Genomic DNA, 19,050 nt, shown 5'->3' with positions numbered 1-19,050 from the left:
CTCATATATCGTTGGACACCTGAACCGCGCCGTAAGGGAAGGGATAAAGGAGGGAGTGGAAGAAGAAAGGAAGAAAGAGGTGCCGTAGTGGAGTGCTCCGGTTTAATTTAGACCACCTGGGGATCGTTAACGTGCACTGACATCGCACAGCACACGGGCTGTGCGATGTCAGTGCAGGTTAAAGATCATCAGGTGGGGAGATCCCACTTTCCCAACAGAATCATCCATTTTTTACTTCTTGCCCTTCCTTCTTCCTTTCCGCGTACGCTTTTACTTATGACGGAAATCCTTTCATGTTTTTCTGTTTCCATTTTGCCCATAGCAATGCGGTATCGTTGAACAGTTATGCTTCAGCATAAACATTGCCGCTCTAGTCCCTTCGCCCAGCCCTTCACTATACAGAATTCAAATTTCTGCTCTAGGCCTAAAAAAAATGAAGAAAACCTAAGAATAACATATGGAGGGGAAACAATGGTGCCGTTGGACGCAGTAGTAGTTTTCATTAATATCTATTTACTTTTTTTTTCTTGTTCGGCGAACGTTTCGAGTTGTTCTTGGTTCTTGCAGCGTTGACAGCGGCCACCACCGCTGATCCTTTTCTCAGAAAAGAAGAGTCTGCGCTGATGCGGAAACAGCCCCGAGGAAATATTCGATTCTCTGCGCCCGTTTAATCACGTCGTCGGCAGCCGCTTGCTGTCTTCAGTGTGTTGTACTATACTCCTTCCCCTGTGCCCGCCAGAAATACATACACAGCCAATTGAATAACGTTTTCCCCGAGGCGGGTGACACGTGTCTGTTGTTCTTTATATAAATGCCCCTTGAGGCTTCACACTTCGTTACACGATCTGTCGTTCGAATTTCTTTTTTTTTCCTTCTTTGCTTCTTCTCTTTGCGCGAAAAGTTTAAACACCGAGTAAAAGGAGAAACGGCACGCTGTATGACCACTTGTTTAGGTTCTATATCCTATTCTTGCCGAGTGTCGTGCCGGATGCCAGATTCTGGAGATAGTTTAGTCTGGGCGTGGCTTGAACAAGTGACGAAGGATGTAAAGAATGAGACTCGAATGGAATAGGAATAGGAGATCCGTTACATTAACATCGATGCAGGGTTTCGGTTCAATTAAGCGTCTCCAGAAAACTGTCCATCTGCGTTCTTCACGCCACTAAACAAAGATAAGCAAGATTTAACATCCGATCTTGCTATCTTCCTTGCTATGTACGTTGACATGTAGAATGTTTATTCTTTTTCTTTGCGATCGATCTGTGTTTGTCGAGTTTGAATGTCGATTCAGTATCGTATAATGCGGTTTCACTTTATTTTGTACTTTCATTATTGTATACCTGTTAATACGTTAACCAATTGCCTTTGTTTTATAAGTTTGCTGTCAAGCCGCTGCCAAGCAAAAGGAGGCTGCGGCTTTGTCAAGCTGTATCTTACAGCTTTTTCTGCGCCTCCGCTGTCTGTACCTTTTCAAGGCAGAAATAAACTTGATTTGATTTGACTTGATTCGATTCTATTTGATCTGTCGGACAGATATCGTTTATCCAGCAGAGTCACCTTCAATAAACGGCCGGTGGATGCACCATCAGGGGCAAAAGTCACCTGGACGCGGGAAAAGCGATGTGGGCGCATATAGGTGCCACGCTTTTCAACGAACATTTGCTTTCACTGCACCACATTGGAGCGCCTGAGTCCGACGATCACCTTCGCATGTTTGGCTTTGATCTAATGCCTAATAACTGAGCTGTCAGCATTTGTGTCCATATATTAGTCCTAGATGATTTAGTCCCCGATAGCACGTTGTGGTAACTTTGTGTGAAGTAAGTTACGGTTGCGGATTACGCTCTAAATGTCTTAGCCCCTGTTTCTTCACGCGAACTGGGCATGCCATTTTTCCTTCCTTTCATTGGTCCCAACATAGTTATGTCATTTTTCTTTCCTTTCATTGCTCCCAACATAGCTTTTGTCTTTCGCGCATGATGTGACCACAAGAGGGCCCCAGCTAACGCGAATACTGGCCACGGGGGAAAAAAAAAGTTCAAGTTTATTTGCTCCCTGCAGATCTACCTAACACTACGGCATTTGAGCGCTGCGGCTGAGCGAGTGGTTTCACTAGCTCAGCACAGATGGCGCCACCTGTTCGCGCTGCAGATATCTCCTTGAGAGCGCGTTACTTGGCGTGGTTCAATTCAGGCACACACGCTGTAGAGCGAAAGCATCGCAGGTAGCCCTCTATAGGCAAGAAACGAAAATGTCAGCCTGTACTCGACTGTTTGCAGTAACCGACTGAAAGAACAGACTCTATATGTGGGAGTGTAACCAGAACTTTTTTTTGGCGGTTGGACGCCTATAGGACGGGACGGGTTGAAAGAAAGACGGGTTGGTGGACGGGTTGAAAGAAAAAAAAAGGAATATCGCCAGAAAAGCTTCGCTACAGCTCTATTTGCATAGTTGGTTCATACATTTTACTGCTGCTCGACTGCTTAATGTGTTAAGCCTTACAGTAGTCACGTAAGATATGAGATACTTAGTTTCTCCGTCATGATGCTCGTGGTAGTTGCGATGCTTACTTTTGACACGCATGATCTGCCTTGCAATCTTTAAACAGTTCTATGGTTCCATTCAATTCGCCTGTTACACTTCTCATCCGTCTGGTCTACCTTTAAGGCTGTACCAATAGACGGTCATATTTCGGTGATCATCCACCAACAGCTAAAAAATAAAAATAAAAACTACTCGGAGGAGTTGAGCTTTGTCTGTGATTAGATGGCGTGGTACACCACAGAAATCACGGTATCATAGACGCTTCCTCCCTCAGTCTTATACAACTTTCTCCACTTCTAAATAATGTCACGTCAATGGGAGTAAGCAGTCCATACACTCTAAAGAGAAAGGAGTAAAAGGGGGGTACGATGTCCTTTACCGCATTCCCTTTTATAAACGAGAGTGCGCTGGAGGGTAGTTTAGTCCCTTTCTACGCCCACATAGACGTATTCGTGTTTAGAGTGTGGGTGCAGCAGAATGGGCAAAAATGCCCATTTTTGTCTCTCCACGTGTCTTTCCGCTGCCTGTGCTATCATTACCAAAGCAGCTTCCGCATGTGCCACATCTGCTGCGCCACGCTGTCAAAAGCCAAATGCTTTGCTAGGCAAGACCATCACATATGCGTGTGGCAGCAATGTCCAGTATACGCCGGCAGAGCTGCAAGGCTGCTGCCTTCTGAATAACGCAAGAGCTTCCCTGTATTCCTGCTCAAGGGGAATTGCCTCCACCACTGCAGAAGACTGGCTAATAGCACGCATGTATTCGTGGCTGAACGTTGCAGTATCAGCCTACGGTTCATCGGTAATAGCAATGAGAATAACGAGGGGCAGGAGTGTGCGGCCCACTGGTCAGCGCCGAACGCTGTAGCTGAACGTCGGCTTGCCTGCTGTCTTTAAATATTCAGGAGGGGGCTGCGTAGCCCAACGACCCGAAAAATAACGCGGCTTTTTCACCGCCTCGGGTTATAAACTTTTCGCAATTATTTCCTTTTCCCTGGCGTGCGAATCAAGCAGTGTGTATACACACTGCTGTGCGCAAGGTCGCTTCACTTTCTGGCCCTAGAGGAGATAGAAAGCGTTGTCTCTTGTTTGAGGGATGGAGGGGTAGTACGCGAGGGCTGCAAGATGGTAGGGCAGGCAAGAAGTGGGCAAAACGCAAGGCCGCTCTTATGAAGCTAGGGTAACCCTGACGTTTTTTGAGAGCTTTCCGGTATGATAAGGTATGGTATGGTATGGTATGGTATGGTATGGTATGGTATGGTATGGTATGTTATGGTGGTATGGCATGGTATGGTATGGTATGGTGCGGCACAGCCAAGCTCAGCCTGACACGGCGCGGCACAGCACAGCACAGCTTAGCATACCATAGCATAGCATACCATGGCATGGCGTGGCATAGGCGTAGCGTAGCTTAGCATAGCATAGCATAGCATAGCATAGCATAGCATAGCATAGCGTAGCATAGCATAGCATAGCATAGCATGGCATAGCATGACATGGTACGGCATGGCATAGCACGATCCGGTACGACTCGGAAAGGCACGGCACGGATTGTGCTGTACAGTACGGTGTGGTGTGGCGTGTGGCGTGCGGCGGTGCGGTGCGGAGCGCCATGGCATGCGGGTTTAACGTATGCTGGGTACATCTTAGTGAAAGGGATCGGATTAGTTTCGACCACATGGGGATTTTTAAGCTTCGTGGTATGTGCAGGGAAGGGCAGTTGGCGCAGTGAAACTGCTCGGTGCTCGAACGGGGCCGTTTTGTGCCGGGAATTGTAACCACGGCTAGGGTGATTGAGGATGGTTTGAGCAGCGGCGGGCAGTCCCAAACTGTGGGTTTCATTAGGGTATCCTGCGCAGTATGTGCAGTGGGGAATATTGACGCTAAAGGAAACGGGTCGAAACGCTGCTGAAGGGTTAATTAACTACTGAGAACAGCCTGCGCATTTGTTTTGTCGCCTGCTCAAAGATTTCTCACGAGTAGCAGGGCTCCAATGCCATTACCTCGGAATTCGCATTGCGGAACGTACATTGTGCACCCTTCGTAAGGAATATGCTGGCCAACGGGTTGGCTTTCCTACTGGGTCGCTTATATTATGACACTTCTAACACCTGTTGTACGCAATCGTAATATGCCAAATGATAATGGGGAGGGTAAGAGTCGAGAGGTTTCAAACACTGGCGATGTAAACCAGCCACTCTCAACGTCCACTTGAGAAAGATGGGTACTGACCGTGGCTCACTGGAAGCTCACGGCGGCTCTTTAAAGGATTTTTTTTTTCCTTTCCGTTCGCTTCTACCAGTAGTGGAGGGGGCCATGTTAACTTGGAGGCAATGCTAGGCTTGAAATAAATATTCTCTCCAGGTGCTCTGCCCGGACCTACTAATGAGAATAAATTATTGTAGCTCTCGTTATTCTCACAGCTTTTCATACTTTTCAAAGCTGGCTTCTTTATTAATCCGAGTTCGATACACAAATCATCTTACGGGCTGTGTTATTAAGCGCGAGTGCGACCGATACCGACTGCTCTTTGTTGGTTTCGTTTCCAGGCGTTTGCACTGCGGGCTGGAACAGAAAAAGAGTAACAAATCGGTTCCTGTCACAAACAGAGCCGACAAAGGGGCTCAAAACGAATTCGGTAAATGGCGAGAGAAACACGCCGCGGCGTCCGCTCGACTGGCGAGGAACAAAAGATGGCTCGAGCACAGTGGGACGACGCATTTGAAATGCATGAGCGCCAGTCGGCCTGAAGACGCAGCCTGCGTTCTTTTCCTTACCTGTTCCGTGCAGCACTCTAGAGACTGAGTGAAATGCGGCACCACGCGATTAAGAGGTGCACCTGATTCCTCCTCCTCCTACAACCGTTCGTTGGTTATCTTGGCGTGTCCGGCACTGCGTTTTCCGTATCACATATCGAAGCCAGTTAAAGACAGAAAGGCAGAACTGCCCCTGGGGAGAACGTTTGAAAGTATCCGTGAAAGCACCTTAGGGTGCGGGAGAACAGGCATGTCGTTTCCAAGCACTCAGCTTCTGCAGTGCTGCCCGCAACTATTATATGTTGCATATGGCAAAAAAAAAAAAGAACCCGCTTCGCGGCCTTTCGTGTCGAGTCAAGAGCGTGCACCGTGCATGCTTGCCTTTGAACAAGACATGCCATGCCGTCGCGCTTTGAAGTTAAAGGCAAACTGTGCAAATATTCGTGTGCCGCAGGACGGAGCAGGAAGTCACTCTGAAAAGGCTTCCGTGTGGTGTGTGTGTGTGTGTACAGTGTAACACTGATTGCTCTGGCGTATATATGCAGAGGAGACGCCAGTTGCCATATGGGCCGGCGTAGCAAAAATTGTCTTCCTCCTGAAAAACGCATCTTGGAAGCGGCATCAAAAGCGGTATGCCTTGGAATACTTCAAAAGGTTTCCTGGCCCGAGTGTTCTCATGCGCGTTCAGCAAATACGCGCTCCATGTCAAAGTGCGGGAGAAACACCGCTAGGAAATTCCCGAGATTGTAAAACCCTTCGTAGAATTGTAACGTGGTTTTACTAGATATAATACAAATTATCAGCTTTGCTGTGATGTATGCTGTTTTACGTTGTATTTCGAATGTTTCGAAACAGTTCAGAGCACGATCCGGCTGTAGCAAGCCGGCTATCTAACTTGGACTGAGCCCCTATGCTCTTTGCCTTTGTGACTATATATATATATATATATATATATATATATATATATATATATATATATATATATATATATATATATATATATATATATATATATATATATATATATATATATATATATATATATGCTGTATAATGGATTGGTCGACTTCGCTTTTAATGTGTATTGTTTATTCAGTATATGGGTGTTTTAAAAGTGATTGCTTCTTTACGGTTTCTTGCCTATCGCATGAACGACCGATATTCTAGTGGTACATTGTATTCGGACACGAGGCCTGGTCAGGCGTACGCTAAGCGCCTTTTGCCTCGTCGACCGTGGCAGTATCTTGTAAGCTATCGGTGACTCTTGCTCCTCCGCTGTAAGTACTGGTGCTGTTAAAATAAACAAATAAAAAAAACAAAAAAGTGTACGCGATAGCAGCTGTGCTGCACGATGACCGAGTGCGTGTGATGTCGCCACGTTCGCGGGCCATCTGGTATGCTATTTACTATAAACAGCCGCCGCGGTGGCTGAGTGGTTATGGCGCTCGGCTGCTGATCCGAAAGACGCGGGTTCGATCCCGGCCGTGGCGGTCGAATTTCGATGGAGGCGAAATTCTAGAGGCCCGTGTACTGTGCGATGTCAGTGCACGTTAAAGAACCTTAGGTGGTCCGAAATTCCCGGAGCCCTTCACTGCGGCGTCTCTCATAACCTGAGTCGCTTTGGGACGTTAAACCCCCCTAAACCTAAACCTATTTACTATAAACGCTCCGCGTGAGCACCGTTTACTTTCACCGTCGTGTGTCACTATATCCGTATTCTTGGCTAAACCGTGCGCTGCGTCTTGCTACCAGAGAACTCCTCATAAGCCCTCTCGGTGTCGCCTCTGTTTATATTCCCGTTTTCTTTCTTTTTTTTGAAGAATTCTTTCTTCTGTTATCCGCAACGTACTTGGCACGGGATGCACCCTTTGCTCTATTGGCTTAACGTGCAGGCCAGTTCTACACCCACACTGGCCTCTAACCTTCTCAAGGAGTTCCAGACTTTTAAAAGCGTCACTTAGTGTTCGCTTCCTGTTTTTATCGAGAAGTAAGAAGGCCGGAAAAGAAAAATTAAAAAAAAATATACCGACAGGGCTTCTGCGAAAAGGTCATCGTAGCTTCTGCCTCGCGTCATTTTCTCCTAGTTCGGAGAAATAGCACGGCAGGACTCGATTCAGTAATAAGGCTCTTCCTCGAGAGACTCTATTCGCCCGAACGCCCTTTTATTTTGTCGCCGTGTCCTTCCCCACATCCCGCACGTCGTTTTCCCATTTGGCTCCTACGCGCGACGTCCTCGTCCACTGATCTGAATTTTATCCTCACTTTGAGGAATTTCTCCTGGGAGACACTGTTCCGGGAAGCCGCGTACCGCGGTCGGCTTCGCCCTGGCGTGGGTGTTCCACTGCGATGCGAGACACTGGGCTCTTTGTGTTCTTTTGGCCTTAGTCGACAAAAGTCCACTCTGCGCACATATCGCACTTATCGAATTTCACAACGGAGTTTAAACGAGTGAGGGTGTATGTGAGAGAGGGAGAGAGAGCGAGCGAGAAAGGAAGAAAAGACCCCCGAGACTGAAGACCTAATGCACGTTGTCTGTGTACACAAAGTCCTGAGTCATGGCGTATCGAACGGAACACAGCCGCGCGTTTGTGGAATAACTGCACCAACTTAGGGGCGCATTTTAAAGGACAGCATTTTTTATATTTTTCACACGCACACTTTCACATACCCGCGCATTCTGTTCATCTGTGTATGTTTCCAGTTTTTTTTTTTCTTGTATCTCTTTATAAACGTCCTCAGCTTCGATTTAGTCTCACTTTCCTTCCTTCCTTCCTTCCTTCCTTCCTTCCTTCCTTCCTTCCTTCCTTCCTTCCTTCCTTCCTTCCTTCCTTCCTTCCTTCCTTCCTTCCTTCCTTACTTCTTTCCTTCCTTCCTTCCTTCCTTCCTTCCTTCCTTTGTTTCTTTCTTTCTTTCCTTCCTTCCTTCTTTCCTTCCTTCCTTCCTTCCTTCCTTCCTTCCTTCCTGCCTTCCTTCCTTCCTTCTTTCCTTCCTTCCTTCCTTCCTTCTTTCCTTCCTTCCTTCCTTCCTTCCTTTCTTTGTTTCTTTCTTTCCTTCCTTCCTTCCTTACTCCCTTCCTTCCTTTCTTTGTTTCTTTCTTTCCTTCCTTCCTTCCTTCCTTCTTTCCTTCCTTCCTTCCTTCCTTTCTTTGTTTCTTTCTTTCTTTCCTTCCTTCCTTCCTTCCTTCCTTCCTTCCTTCCTTCCTTCCTTCCTTCCTTCCTTCCTTCCTTCCTTCCTTCCTTCCTTCCTTCCTTTGTTTCTTTCTTTCCTTCCTTCCTTCCTTCCTTCCTTCCTTCCTTCCTTCCTTCCTTCCTTTCTTTGTTTCTTTCTTTCTTTCCTTCCTTCCTTCCGTCCTTCCTTCCTTCCTTCCTTCCTTCCTTCCTTTCTTTGTTTCTTTCTTTCTTTCCTTCCTTCCTTCCGTCCTTCCTTCCTTCCTTCCTTCCTTCCTTCCTTTCTTTGTTTCTTTCTTTCTTTCCTTCCTTCCGTCCTTCCTTCCTTCCTTCCTTCCTTCCTTCCTTCCTTCCTTCCTTCCTTTGTTTCTTTCTTTCCTTCCTTCCTTCCCTCCCTCTTTCTTTCTTTCTTTCTTTCTTTCTTTCCTTCCTTCCTTCTTTCCTTCCTTCCTTCCTTCCTTCCTTCCTTCCTTCTTTCCTTCCTTCCTTCCTTCCTTCCTTCCTTCCTTCCTTTCTTTCATTCTTTCTTTCTCAGGCTTCTTCGCCTGTGTCTTTTTTATCTTTTTTTTCAGCGAAAGGTGTTTTAGCTGTGTACAAGTCATTTAGTAGCACCAATTTAGGGGGTACAGCGGCAGCCGCGTTCTCGGCAGCTAATGCCAATCAGCTTTCGCTGATTAATTCCCTAAGCCGGTGAGCTTCGATCTAATAACTTTTTCTACGTGTTTTGCCAGCGTTCTCGTGCTGTTATCGCGCGGTTTTACTACCTCGCTCTTGTATTGAGAGCGCGCGGAGCAGTATGCATTGCTGAAGGCTTGTGCGCGTAGATTACGAATTCATACAAAGTCTGCTCCAGTATTTGGACCTATAGTGCGTAATCAATAATGGCGCTGAATGAAGTGGCCGTGCAGACTGGGCGCCTTGGGTGGTACATTTGCATATTTGATTGAAGCTCTGCTTCCGGCTTGGACATTCCTCTCCGGAAACTGTGCAACGGTCGCTGCGAAGTTAAAAGATATTCTTCTTTAGGAGAGGCCTTCCGCTGCTAAGAACGCCTGCAAATGTGCAATAGCTGAGGGCAGGCCTTAATGAAAGTCAATAAATGATTGTCACAGGACGGGAACATAACGATGGAATCCCAACGAATATCATTCTTGAAATTCGCGGATGCATGCTTTAGGCATGAGTTCCGTGAGAACCGAATTCACCCTTCGGCATTTAACAGTGGAGCTGAAAAAGAAACTGTTTAGGATGCGCGGGACGGTCTGGAAGACGCGGTACTATATAATTTTCTGAGGAAGACAGCAGTAGCGAGGAAACTAGGCGTTCGTCGAGGGCTATGATTCAAAAACAAGATCTCACTTCAGCCTCTGGAAGTAAGTAGCTGGGCTTATTTTGTGAAGACTCGGCGAATTTAGAGCGACATGGAGTCCATGTTGGCTGTTTTATTATCATCACAACGGAGTTGTCTGTTCTGGGTACGCTCCTTCAGGCTCGCACATTAAACGAAATGTCGCTTCACCGCATCGCTTAGCCGCCTGAAGTAAGCATGATGAAAAAGAAAGTCTTGGGTTTCAATGTACCGAAGTGACGCGCAGGCTTTGAGGGACGCCGTAGTGGGAGGCTCCTAATGAATTGGGACCACCTGATGTTCTTCAACGTGCGCTGACATCACACAGCGCACGGGCGCATTTGTATTTCGCCTCCATCGAAATACGTCGGCCGCGGTCGGGTCGAACCTGCGACCCTGGGATCAGCAGTCGAAAGCCAAAGCCACTAAACCTCCGCGGCGGGTTAGAACAGATAAATAAAAAAATTCTCAGCATGGTGAGGTTCGGTGCTCTCTAAGCGTCAATCACAGTGCACTCGCCTATGGTGTCACCCATGGCTGGAAGTCCAACTAACTCAATTTAATCTCCGAGCACCTGCTGGCTATTACACAGAATTAAGTCTTACCTGGCAGGCAGAATATTTCAAAAGTGAGAAAGTGGTACGAGACACAGTGACAAGATGGCTGATGACCACCAGGAAAGTGCACCTTGAACAATAATAATATTAATTGATTTTTTGGGGAAAGGAAATGGCGCAGTATCTGTCTCATATATCGTTGGACACCTGAACAGCGCCGTAAGGGAAGGGATAAAGGAGGGAGTGAAAGAAGAAAGGAAGAGAGAGGCGCCGTAGTGGAGGGCTCCGGAATAATTTCGACCACCTGGGGATCTTTAACGTGCACTGACATCGCACAGCACACGGGCGCCTTAGCGTTTTTCCTCCATAAAAACGCAGCCGCCGCGGTCGGGTTCGAACCCGGGAACTCCGGATCAGTAGCCGAGCGCCCTAACCACTGAGCCACCGCTGCGGGGAAACGCGTCCAAAAATGCGAGGACAACATAACAACATAAGAACAACATAAGAAGATAGATGGAAGGGGGGGAGAGGTACGTGCTGGATAGACGTTGCACATAAAAACAAGAAGCGCACATATGCCACATACATGTAATAACGGATCGAATTGAAAAGCGAGCACTACTATATGCAGTGCTTAGCGCGGCACCAGTGGGTAAGCAACTGCTGAACGTGCATTTCGTAGGGCCTTTTCTGTGCCAACACGAATCGCGCTAGTTGCGTGCAGCAGGTAGAGCAGAAAATACGAAGCTTCTGTTCATGGGCTGTGTTCCTTTTTGATTGCAGTCTTTTTTATTCCTAGCAGAGACAGAGACAGAGGTGAACCGGTGTACGCCTACGTATAGTCGCTATCTGAATATTACAGGGGATGCTTCGGCGATCAAACTCTTCTCACGGCTTAACTAACAAAAATTAGTGAGTAATATATACATATGTTAACAGATGCCGCGGGTGTTCTCGCGTATGACCCCAAGAAACCATCGTATACCTTCTCTACGGAGAGCATAAGAAACATTCTAAAGGCGAAGCATGCTCCGTAGTATTTTGGCCGCACCTGTACATAAATTTCTGTTGGTCGCGGGAGAGTTCAACGAATCGCTTTTTCACCACCTGAGAGTTTGTTCCGCCTTATAAACAAGGCTGCAACGCCGCAGTGAGAGCAGCTGCGTGTGTCTTTGAAAGGGAAGCTTGCTTGAATACACTCCGGTCCTCGACCGAGCACCGCCTCTCGCGATGCCCAGGGCAAGCGACTGCCACAGTTTAGAATCTGGATTGTGCTTTCTCCAACCAAGGCAGGTCGGCGAAAACGTAAAGCGGACTGCTGGCGATGTCGAGCGTCACATGTGAGTGACACGCGCCTCGAAAGGAACGCAAGTTGCCAACTTTCTAAGGCGCAGAGAGAGCACGAGCCCTACTGGCAGCTACGCAGTTCTGTAGTGATGTTAACCGACACGAGGAAAAGTGTAGCTTGGAAACACGCGTGTTGCTTGATGAGACAATGCAGGCAGCAATGTTTTCCATATCGAAGCGCGTTGTTATATTGCGTGTTGGCCGTCTACATCGGAGGTTATGGGAAGTATAGTGGGAAGAGTGGAATCTTCGTTATTGCCGAAAATGTGCATGAGAGTCATTCGAAGAACAAAACAAGACGGAAGTGTACATTAACGAGTGTAACAGAAGGCATGAATTGGGGGTTTTAAAATCAGATGTCGTAGTGATTTCGCTCAAGTGTCTCCGGTTATAACAGCGCGCACTGTGGACATGTCGCTTGAGTGAGTGAGTGTGAGTGAGTGAGTGAGTGAGTGAGTGAGTGAGTGAGTGAGTGAGTGAGTGAGTGAGTGAGTGAGTGAGTGAGTGAGTGATGAGTGAGTGGGTGAGTGAATGAGTGTGAGTGAGTGAGTGAACGTTCATTGAAGAGGATGGTGGCTGGAGCGCACGTGGGTGGGCTCTTAATAATAAGAATTGGTTTTTGGGGAAACAAAATGGCGCAGAATCTGTCTCATATATCGTTGGACGCCTGAATCGCGCCGTAAGGGAAGGGATAAAGGAGGGCGTAAAAGAAGAAAGGAAGAAGGAGGTCCCGTAGTGGAGGGTCCCGGAATAATTTCGACCATCTGGGGATCTTTAACGTGCACTCACATCGCACAGCACACGGGCGCCTTAGCGTTTTGCCTCCATAAAAACGCAGCCGCCGCGGTCGGGTTCGAACCCGGGAACTCCGGATCAGTAGCCGAGCGCTCTAACCACTGAGCCACCGCGGCGGGTAAATACGCAAGGGTGGGCGCTCAGTCCACGGCTCCGTACGCTTCTGCCAGCCTCCTGGCGATGAGAAGGAGCTCTGCCTAGTGGTCGAGGCGTGCGCTGGTCAGCTTCACCTCCCACAGCCCGCATTACGCGGATTTAAATGACGGTGTTTTTGGGGACATGTTCATGTGATATATGTAGGACGAAACTCGATGCCAAAGGAAACCGAAGCGGCAAAAATCTGTTTCTCACGGAATGGAAAAAGACTTTGTGTTGGACAAAGAGTTCCCCCCGCGGCAGAAAGCCGACTAATATGTGACCGGTCGCATCAACTATGCTCATCTTTTTCTAGGGCTAAATGATCATAATTTTCATCATCATCATTATTAACCCAACTATGTCCACCCACTGCTGGACAAATCACTTTCCGACAGATCTCCAATCAACCCTGTTCAGAGCCATATGCGGGACCCCTTGCATCCTTATCTCATCCGCCCGCCTTTACTCTGTGCTGCAGACGTAATCACAAAAAAAAAAAAAACAGACCCACGCGAAAGTGAAATAGTTTCGCCTGTTTGAAGCCAATGGCAGCTTGCATTGCGCAAGCCTTTAGGCACGTGCGCTAGGTGTCATTGCGTATTTTTTTTCGTGAACGTAACCCCGTTGTCGTACGGACTGATATTTCTGTGCAAGAACGTGCGGCCGGATTCACTGATCTATATCCGCACAGCTTCGCACGCTACACCCGTTTTTGATTGACGGGGGCCGTAGGTATCGTGAGCCGCCAGCTACAATCACGGAGCTAGATCGCTTATATAGATATAACTGCGGAATCCGACCCCTGCTGAGATATGTCCTGAATATTCTTGCGCGTTGTCTTTGCGCTTTCCTCTCCTTGTGGCATGCAGGGTGAAAACAACGTACACCGGTGAGGTTCATTTCTCTCCGTGAAGTGAAAAGCACGAGCACAATTGGTCAGTCACGCCGTGCGGGAGGCCTCGCCTCCTGACCTGAATCAGTCCAGGCTGTCACAGGGCAACTGGTGACCGCTTCGGCCATATACTATAGGCGCTGCATCCGGGTCCAGTTTCACGATCTCGTTATTTTATGGCTAAGTTCAGTCGTTATTTGTGCGCATGCGCATCGCGTGAGCTTGCTCGCTTATGCGTGCCGTCCGCCATGTCCTGTCATCTTCCTCTCGCGACGCGCAGTGGGCAGCGCGGGCGATGACTCGTGTACGGCGGCTGCCTGCCGGAAGCGAGAGAGGAAGTGCACTCAGTCGGACGTCCGTGCTGCCTCGACGCAGCGTGCCTCTGTTGTTTTGGTTACCTCGAAGAGGAGATGGCGCTGTAGGAATGGGGTGATGGGTAAAAATACTCCATGTTTAAGACTACAAGGCAGACGATGTATCGGTGCTTTCGCGGAGTGCTTTGCCCTCCACTTGACGCGATCGGACGAGAATCGGCGTATTCAGCATGGTATTGCCGATGGCGCGATATTACTACGCATAGGTGCTAGGCATGGCTGCGTATAGCCAAATATAATATTTGAAATAGGGGTACTATTTCATTTGTCTAAAGACCTGCCGCGGTGGCTCAGTGGTTATGGTGCTCGCCTGCTGACCCAATAGACGCAGGTACAGTCACGGCATCGGCGGTCGAATTTCAGTGGAGGAGAAATTCTAGACGCCCGTGTACTATGCGATGTCAGCGCACATTAAAGAACCCCAGGTGGTCGAAATTTCTGGAGCCCTCCATTACGGCGTCCCTCATCGGTTGAGTCGCTTTGGGACGTTAAACCCCCATGAATCATAATCCATAAACCATCATTTGTCTGAAGATAGAAAATTCGTGCTAGAAATAACCTCCAATCTAACGAGCTGTGATTGTAGTGCTTTGTACGATGCAGGGAAAGAAATAAAGAAAGCAGAGTTTCCTTTGTTCTGCCTCCTACCTGTCGCTTTGTGCTGCGCAATGTCCCAACACTTTCAATGCTTCCAGAAACAGTGTGAGCAAGACGAGACTGTCTTCTTTCTTCATCTCCTCGACTCGCAGCATCTAGGGCTTTGGCGCGCAATTAAGCGCAGTGCGCAACAACTATTGCGACTACGGCTTATTCTCGCCGAGAATAAGCGTCTTGCTTCTGTGCACCTTTTGTTATTTCTTCCCACTTTGACTCCTCGGCACTTTGACACTATTCAGCACGAGGCCGACTTGCTCTCGTGACTTCTTTCTGCCGTTGATTCGTTTTCCACACGCACAAACGAAAGTAAATGTTGCTGCAGAGAAGACGTGGTGGTCGACCTAGATTCGGCTTGACTTATGGTCGCATAATTGCGGCGCCTTCGCGACCAGGTGCGAAACTGCACGCCGTATAGGTGGCAGCGTTTAGGAGACCACTTTAGCTCTCAACTGTCTCGGAACTAACTCGTCGCTGTGACATGACAACTCTTCGCCGGCGCGTTACGCTAAAAGGAGTCCAATCTAGCGCTGCGTCCCTCGGCCCGAAAGCTGAGCGGGCGACGACATCGTCGGTGCTTGGCCGCACCGTCGGCGGCGACGCAGGCGGTCCGCGTCGGCGCGACACGGTCAGGAAGTGGGCCGAGGAACGGCAGTAGCTGCCTCGTGCCGGGCAGTGCATTGTGCGGCTATGTTTAGGAAGCTGCTGTTTAAAAGAAAGGGGGAGTGGGGGACCTCGGGCCGGAAGCAGGGACCCAAGTGCAGCATGGGATCGTTGTACTTTTTTTCCTTTCTTGTTGCCCTGCCTGCCATGGCCGTGCTGCTGTTTCTGTCGCTACTATGCGTATACTGTTCCCGCATGTGCCTTTCAAGCGAGAGCGTATTCATGCTTGCCTGGAAGTCGCTGAGAATAGATGGCTTTTGTTCCCATCCGGGCGCCGCCGGCTTGTTTTATATGCGCACGCAAACGAGCATCGCCGGGAACGCGGGGAGCGCCAGGATTTGTCCGTCGTCCTTCCTGCGTGCAATGTGGTTGCGTTGATGCTGGGTCTTTCTTTGTTTTTGTATTCGGTTCGCTTGTCTTGAATGTTTCTTTTCGGGGTTCGGATCAGGCGGACTATGTCGTCGCGGAACTTCCGGGCATAGTTGGCATGTTGGGCTGCTGCATCCAGTCGTACCAGTGGAGGCCCTTTGTGAGATGAATGTTCGGTGGAGTGGTTTGGTTTCGAGTGAATCTTGGCGAGGGAAGTTGAAAACATCGAAGGTGGACGAGCTGCTAGCTTTCGCGTCTGCATTGGAAGCGCCTTAGTGTGCGGTTTAAGGAAAACTTAAAGATTGAATGCAGTGCTTCAGCTGAGAAACAGTGAAGCACAAAGCATCCCCCTACGACACTGAGACCGAAGGAGTCCATACATGCATCCAGTTGCACGGTAATCTCGGCATGTATATACTGGTGAATTATCAGCTATGTTTACACTTTTTTTTGTCGTTGACAAACAGACACAAATTCCATCAGTAGTAGAGGCCAACAGTAGTAAAGACCGTTTCTTTGCAGACAGTGCGCGTAAGGATTCACTGAACTACATTTATTACGTAAAAGTAAGTGTGATGCTGGGACAGAAAGGGCTTTACAATTATCCGGGTGCCCCCATGCATGCCGAAAACTGCCCCCATGCACGAAGAACACGAAAACTCTTGAAGCTTAAAGCACCGTCCTTCTGACAAAGTTCATTGTACTAAAAAACACTTTCTGCCTCCTCTTATCATGTGCGAAAGTTTTCTTTTGCTTTCGTAAGATTCTTTGTCGAAAGGGGTGCGTGCATGCGTTACTCGGCAGCACTGAAGCGAACTTGTGTTGTGGATGTGGTCTCTGAATACCTGACAGGGGGCACTGATAGAACTCAGGGGTCAATAGCCCAAGTGTTACTCGGTTGAAGAGTATGCCGAGTATGCGTATAAGAGATGAAAAAATAGTAGAAACGTAAAACCCGCGGCTAGGAACAGAGCAGGGGACAGTGACACGGGAAGCTACACTACGGGTCCGAGCAGAGTTCTGATTACGAGCGCATGGCGAATGTTATTTACGACTCGGTGTCTTGGAACATCAAGCCGGTCATATACGCGCTCACTGCGAGTGCAGTCGTCTGAACTCTCCTGTTTGGATCCTGGAAAAAAAAGGCACAAATGACAATAGATAGGAACAACAACAACAACAACATAGAGGCGGGAACAGCGGCGACAGGGCCTTCATTACGAAGAGGCAGCTGCAGAAAAGGACGCGAAAGCAGAAAGACACTATCGAGGGCGTGCGCTGGTTAAGACCTGACGCCCTTGGGAGAGAGCCGTAAACGGCGCTCTGCCCATACAAACCCTGTTTAACCTCAAAGCTGGCGCACGTTTCGAGAGCACAACGCCTCTGAGGGACTCGCGTGGAGGTCAGCGCAGTGCCAACTCGGGCCTTTCGCAGCGGTCACGAGGAAAGCTTCGCGCACCGTCTCCTTATCCGTGTTAATAACCTCGCTGGCTGGTGGGGATGCGTCATTCTCCGCATCAGTTTGCCCTCCGTTTTATAGGCGAACACAGACCTCGGCGTGCTTGTCTGGAGCGGCGCGCTTGAAGAAAGAAAGAAGGAAAGAAAGAAAAGCAAGGGAAGAAGGAAAGGAAGAAACAAAGAAATGAGGAAACAAAGATAGAAAGAAAGAGGGGGCTCGCGCTTTTGCTTCGTCTCCGCAACCAGGCAGGAACGGAGAGGTTTCGCTTTTACGCCGAAGTGCAGCATTCTGTAGACGTGTCCTGGGAGGTAAGCCAGTTAGAGTTCATCTTAACCGCTATAGGCCTCAGTTTCTCAGATCATCATATCAGCCTTCCCTACAACCTCCTTTCAACGTATTCGCTTGTTATTTCAAGTGAAGTGCGTCATAGCGTTGTATGTAACCTATAAACCACTCCTTCATCGCGGCAATGTACTTTGCTGAATACTTCGAGTCCTCGGTAGTACAAATGGTGACTTAAATTTATTGTCTCTTTGTTATTATCCGGGCACGGCGGTAATTAAATCATTTTCTGTTCGCTTCTATGTACAATAGCAGCGAAATGAAAGAAATGAGTTCGGCTGTTCGTGACCTTTATGAAGCCACGTCTGACTTGGAGGAAAAGAAAAAGTTATAAAGTAGGCGCATGAAAGCAGTGACACCATTATAAGGTCACGCGTGAACGCAGCACGCTCCATAAATTTGGCGAAGAACTCTCGTCAAAACAAGTCCTAATCTCGAAATCGTGTCCAACACGAACACGCTGTAAGAGACACTCCACTCGGTCGTGTCGGGCTAGCTCTCAGAGGCCCACGCTGACAGCGCCCTCGGGCACAGAAGGAAGATGTCTCCAGTCTTGACTTGGGGCCTGTGCTCCACCTCCCCTCTTACTTGCTAACACCCACCTTATATGCCGCCTACGCGAGCAGACCTCTCTGCGATGGGTCCCTCTTTGTATCATGTTTTGCGCGGGCTTCCTCCCTTCACTGCGAGCGGCCGAGTATCAGCATCGAGACGTCAGTGGGCGGAAGTTCGTCTTCTTCATTTACGGGAGCTGCGCGCGTTTAATCGAAAGAGAGAGAGAGGTCCCGGCTGTCTGCGCGTTGCTACAGCAACGTCCCGAAACGCTTTTCCCGCCAAGACTGGTGCGAGATGGAAGAGGCTCTGCGTTTCCTCCTTGCGCACTCTTCCCCGCAACCTGCAGCCGCATGGGGCCGAACGAACGCGCCGTTCTTCTCTTACCTCCGTGACGTCGCGTGACGTCACTTAGTTCGGCGCACATGTTAGCGCAGACACCTCCTCTCTCAATCGGCGCCTGCTGCTGCTGCCGGCGGAGAGAGAGAGGGGGAGGAGAAGGAGTAAGAGAAAGAGGAGAGGAGGGGGCGTCGTCTCTCCTCGGCGCCTCGTTCGGCGCTTCGCTTTCGATTTCGTTCTGTGGCCGGCCAAGTTGCCGGTGCGACGCGGCGTCTGCTTGGTGCGTGCAGTACGACCGCCCGTAGTTGTAGAGCGCGAGCCCGCGCGATCGCGAGCCCCATTCCAGCCGGCGTGAAACGCGTGACTTGCTGTGCCTTCTTTTGCTCGCGAAGAGTTAGTTTGTCCCGTTTCCTCGTTTTTACCGACGGTGCACGAATCCGGTGCGGCATCTTAGTGCGCGTGTGTGTGCGCGTCGTTGTAGTTTGTCTTTGCTGTGCGCGCGTGCGGTGGTGCGTCGGCGACATGGCAGCCTGCCTGAAGGGCTGCCTGCAGCATTGCAGCGGATGCCTTTACGGATACCTGAGCCAGCTGTACGCTCCGCGCAAAGTGAACACGCCGCTGTCGGCGACCGAGAGTAGGAAGGCCTCATCGTCCGACGTCGTCTTCGACTGGGGTGAGACTACGCACCTGTCTGTGGAGATTCGCTCTCTCTGCTTTGCTGCGCGATCGCGCCGGCTCCTCGGACTGCCACACTG

General features: G+C 49.1%; 1 protein-coding gene across 10 annotated transcripts in view; it reads left to right on the top strand.

Moving 5' to 3' along the window:
• The window catches only part of Epac (Exchange protein directly activated by cAMP), a 296,847-nt gene that overhangs the window by 156,315 nt on the left and 121,482 nt on the right, over positions 1 to 19,050 (top strand). The window contains exon 1 of one of the 10 annotated variants that reach the window (XM_077657889.1): positions 18,524 to 18,968. The exons of 8 other annotated variants lie outside the window; for them this stretch is intronic. In XM_077657889.1, the coding sequence (XP_077514015.1) occupies positions 18,818 to 18,968 (151 nt within the window). In that variant the 5' untranslated portion in view covers positions 18,524 to 18,817. Of the gene's footprint in view, positions 1 to 18,523; positions 18,969 to 19,050 lie in introns of those variants that run through there. One more of the 10 variants, XM_077657883.1, reaches the window with a different exon arrangement.

Source organism: Amblyomma americanum, chromosome 3, assembly GCF_052857255.1.
Source record: "Amblyomma americanum isolate KBUSLIRL-KWMA chromosome 3, ASM5285725v1, whole genome shotgun sequence".
Lineage (NCBI taxonomy): Eukaryota > Metazoa > Arthropoda > Arachnida > Ixodida > Ixodidae > Amblyomma > Amblyomma americanum.
This window is presented reverse-complemented; position numbering and strand designations above follow the sequence as displayed.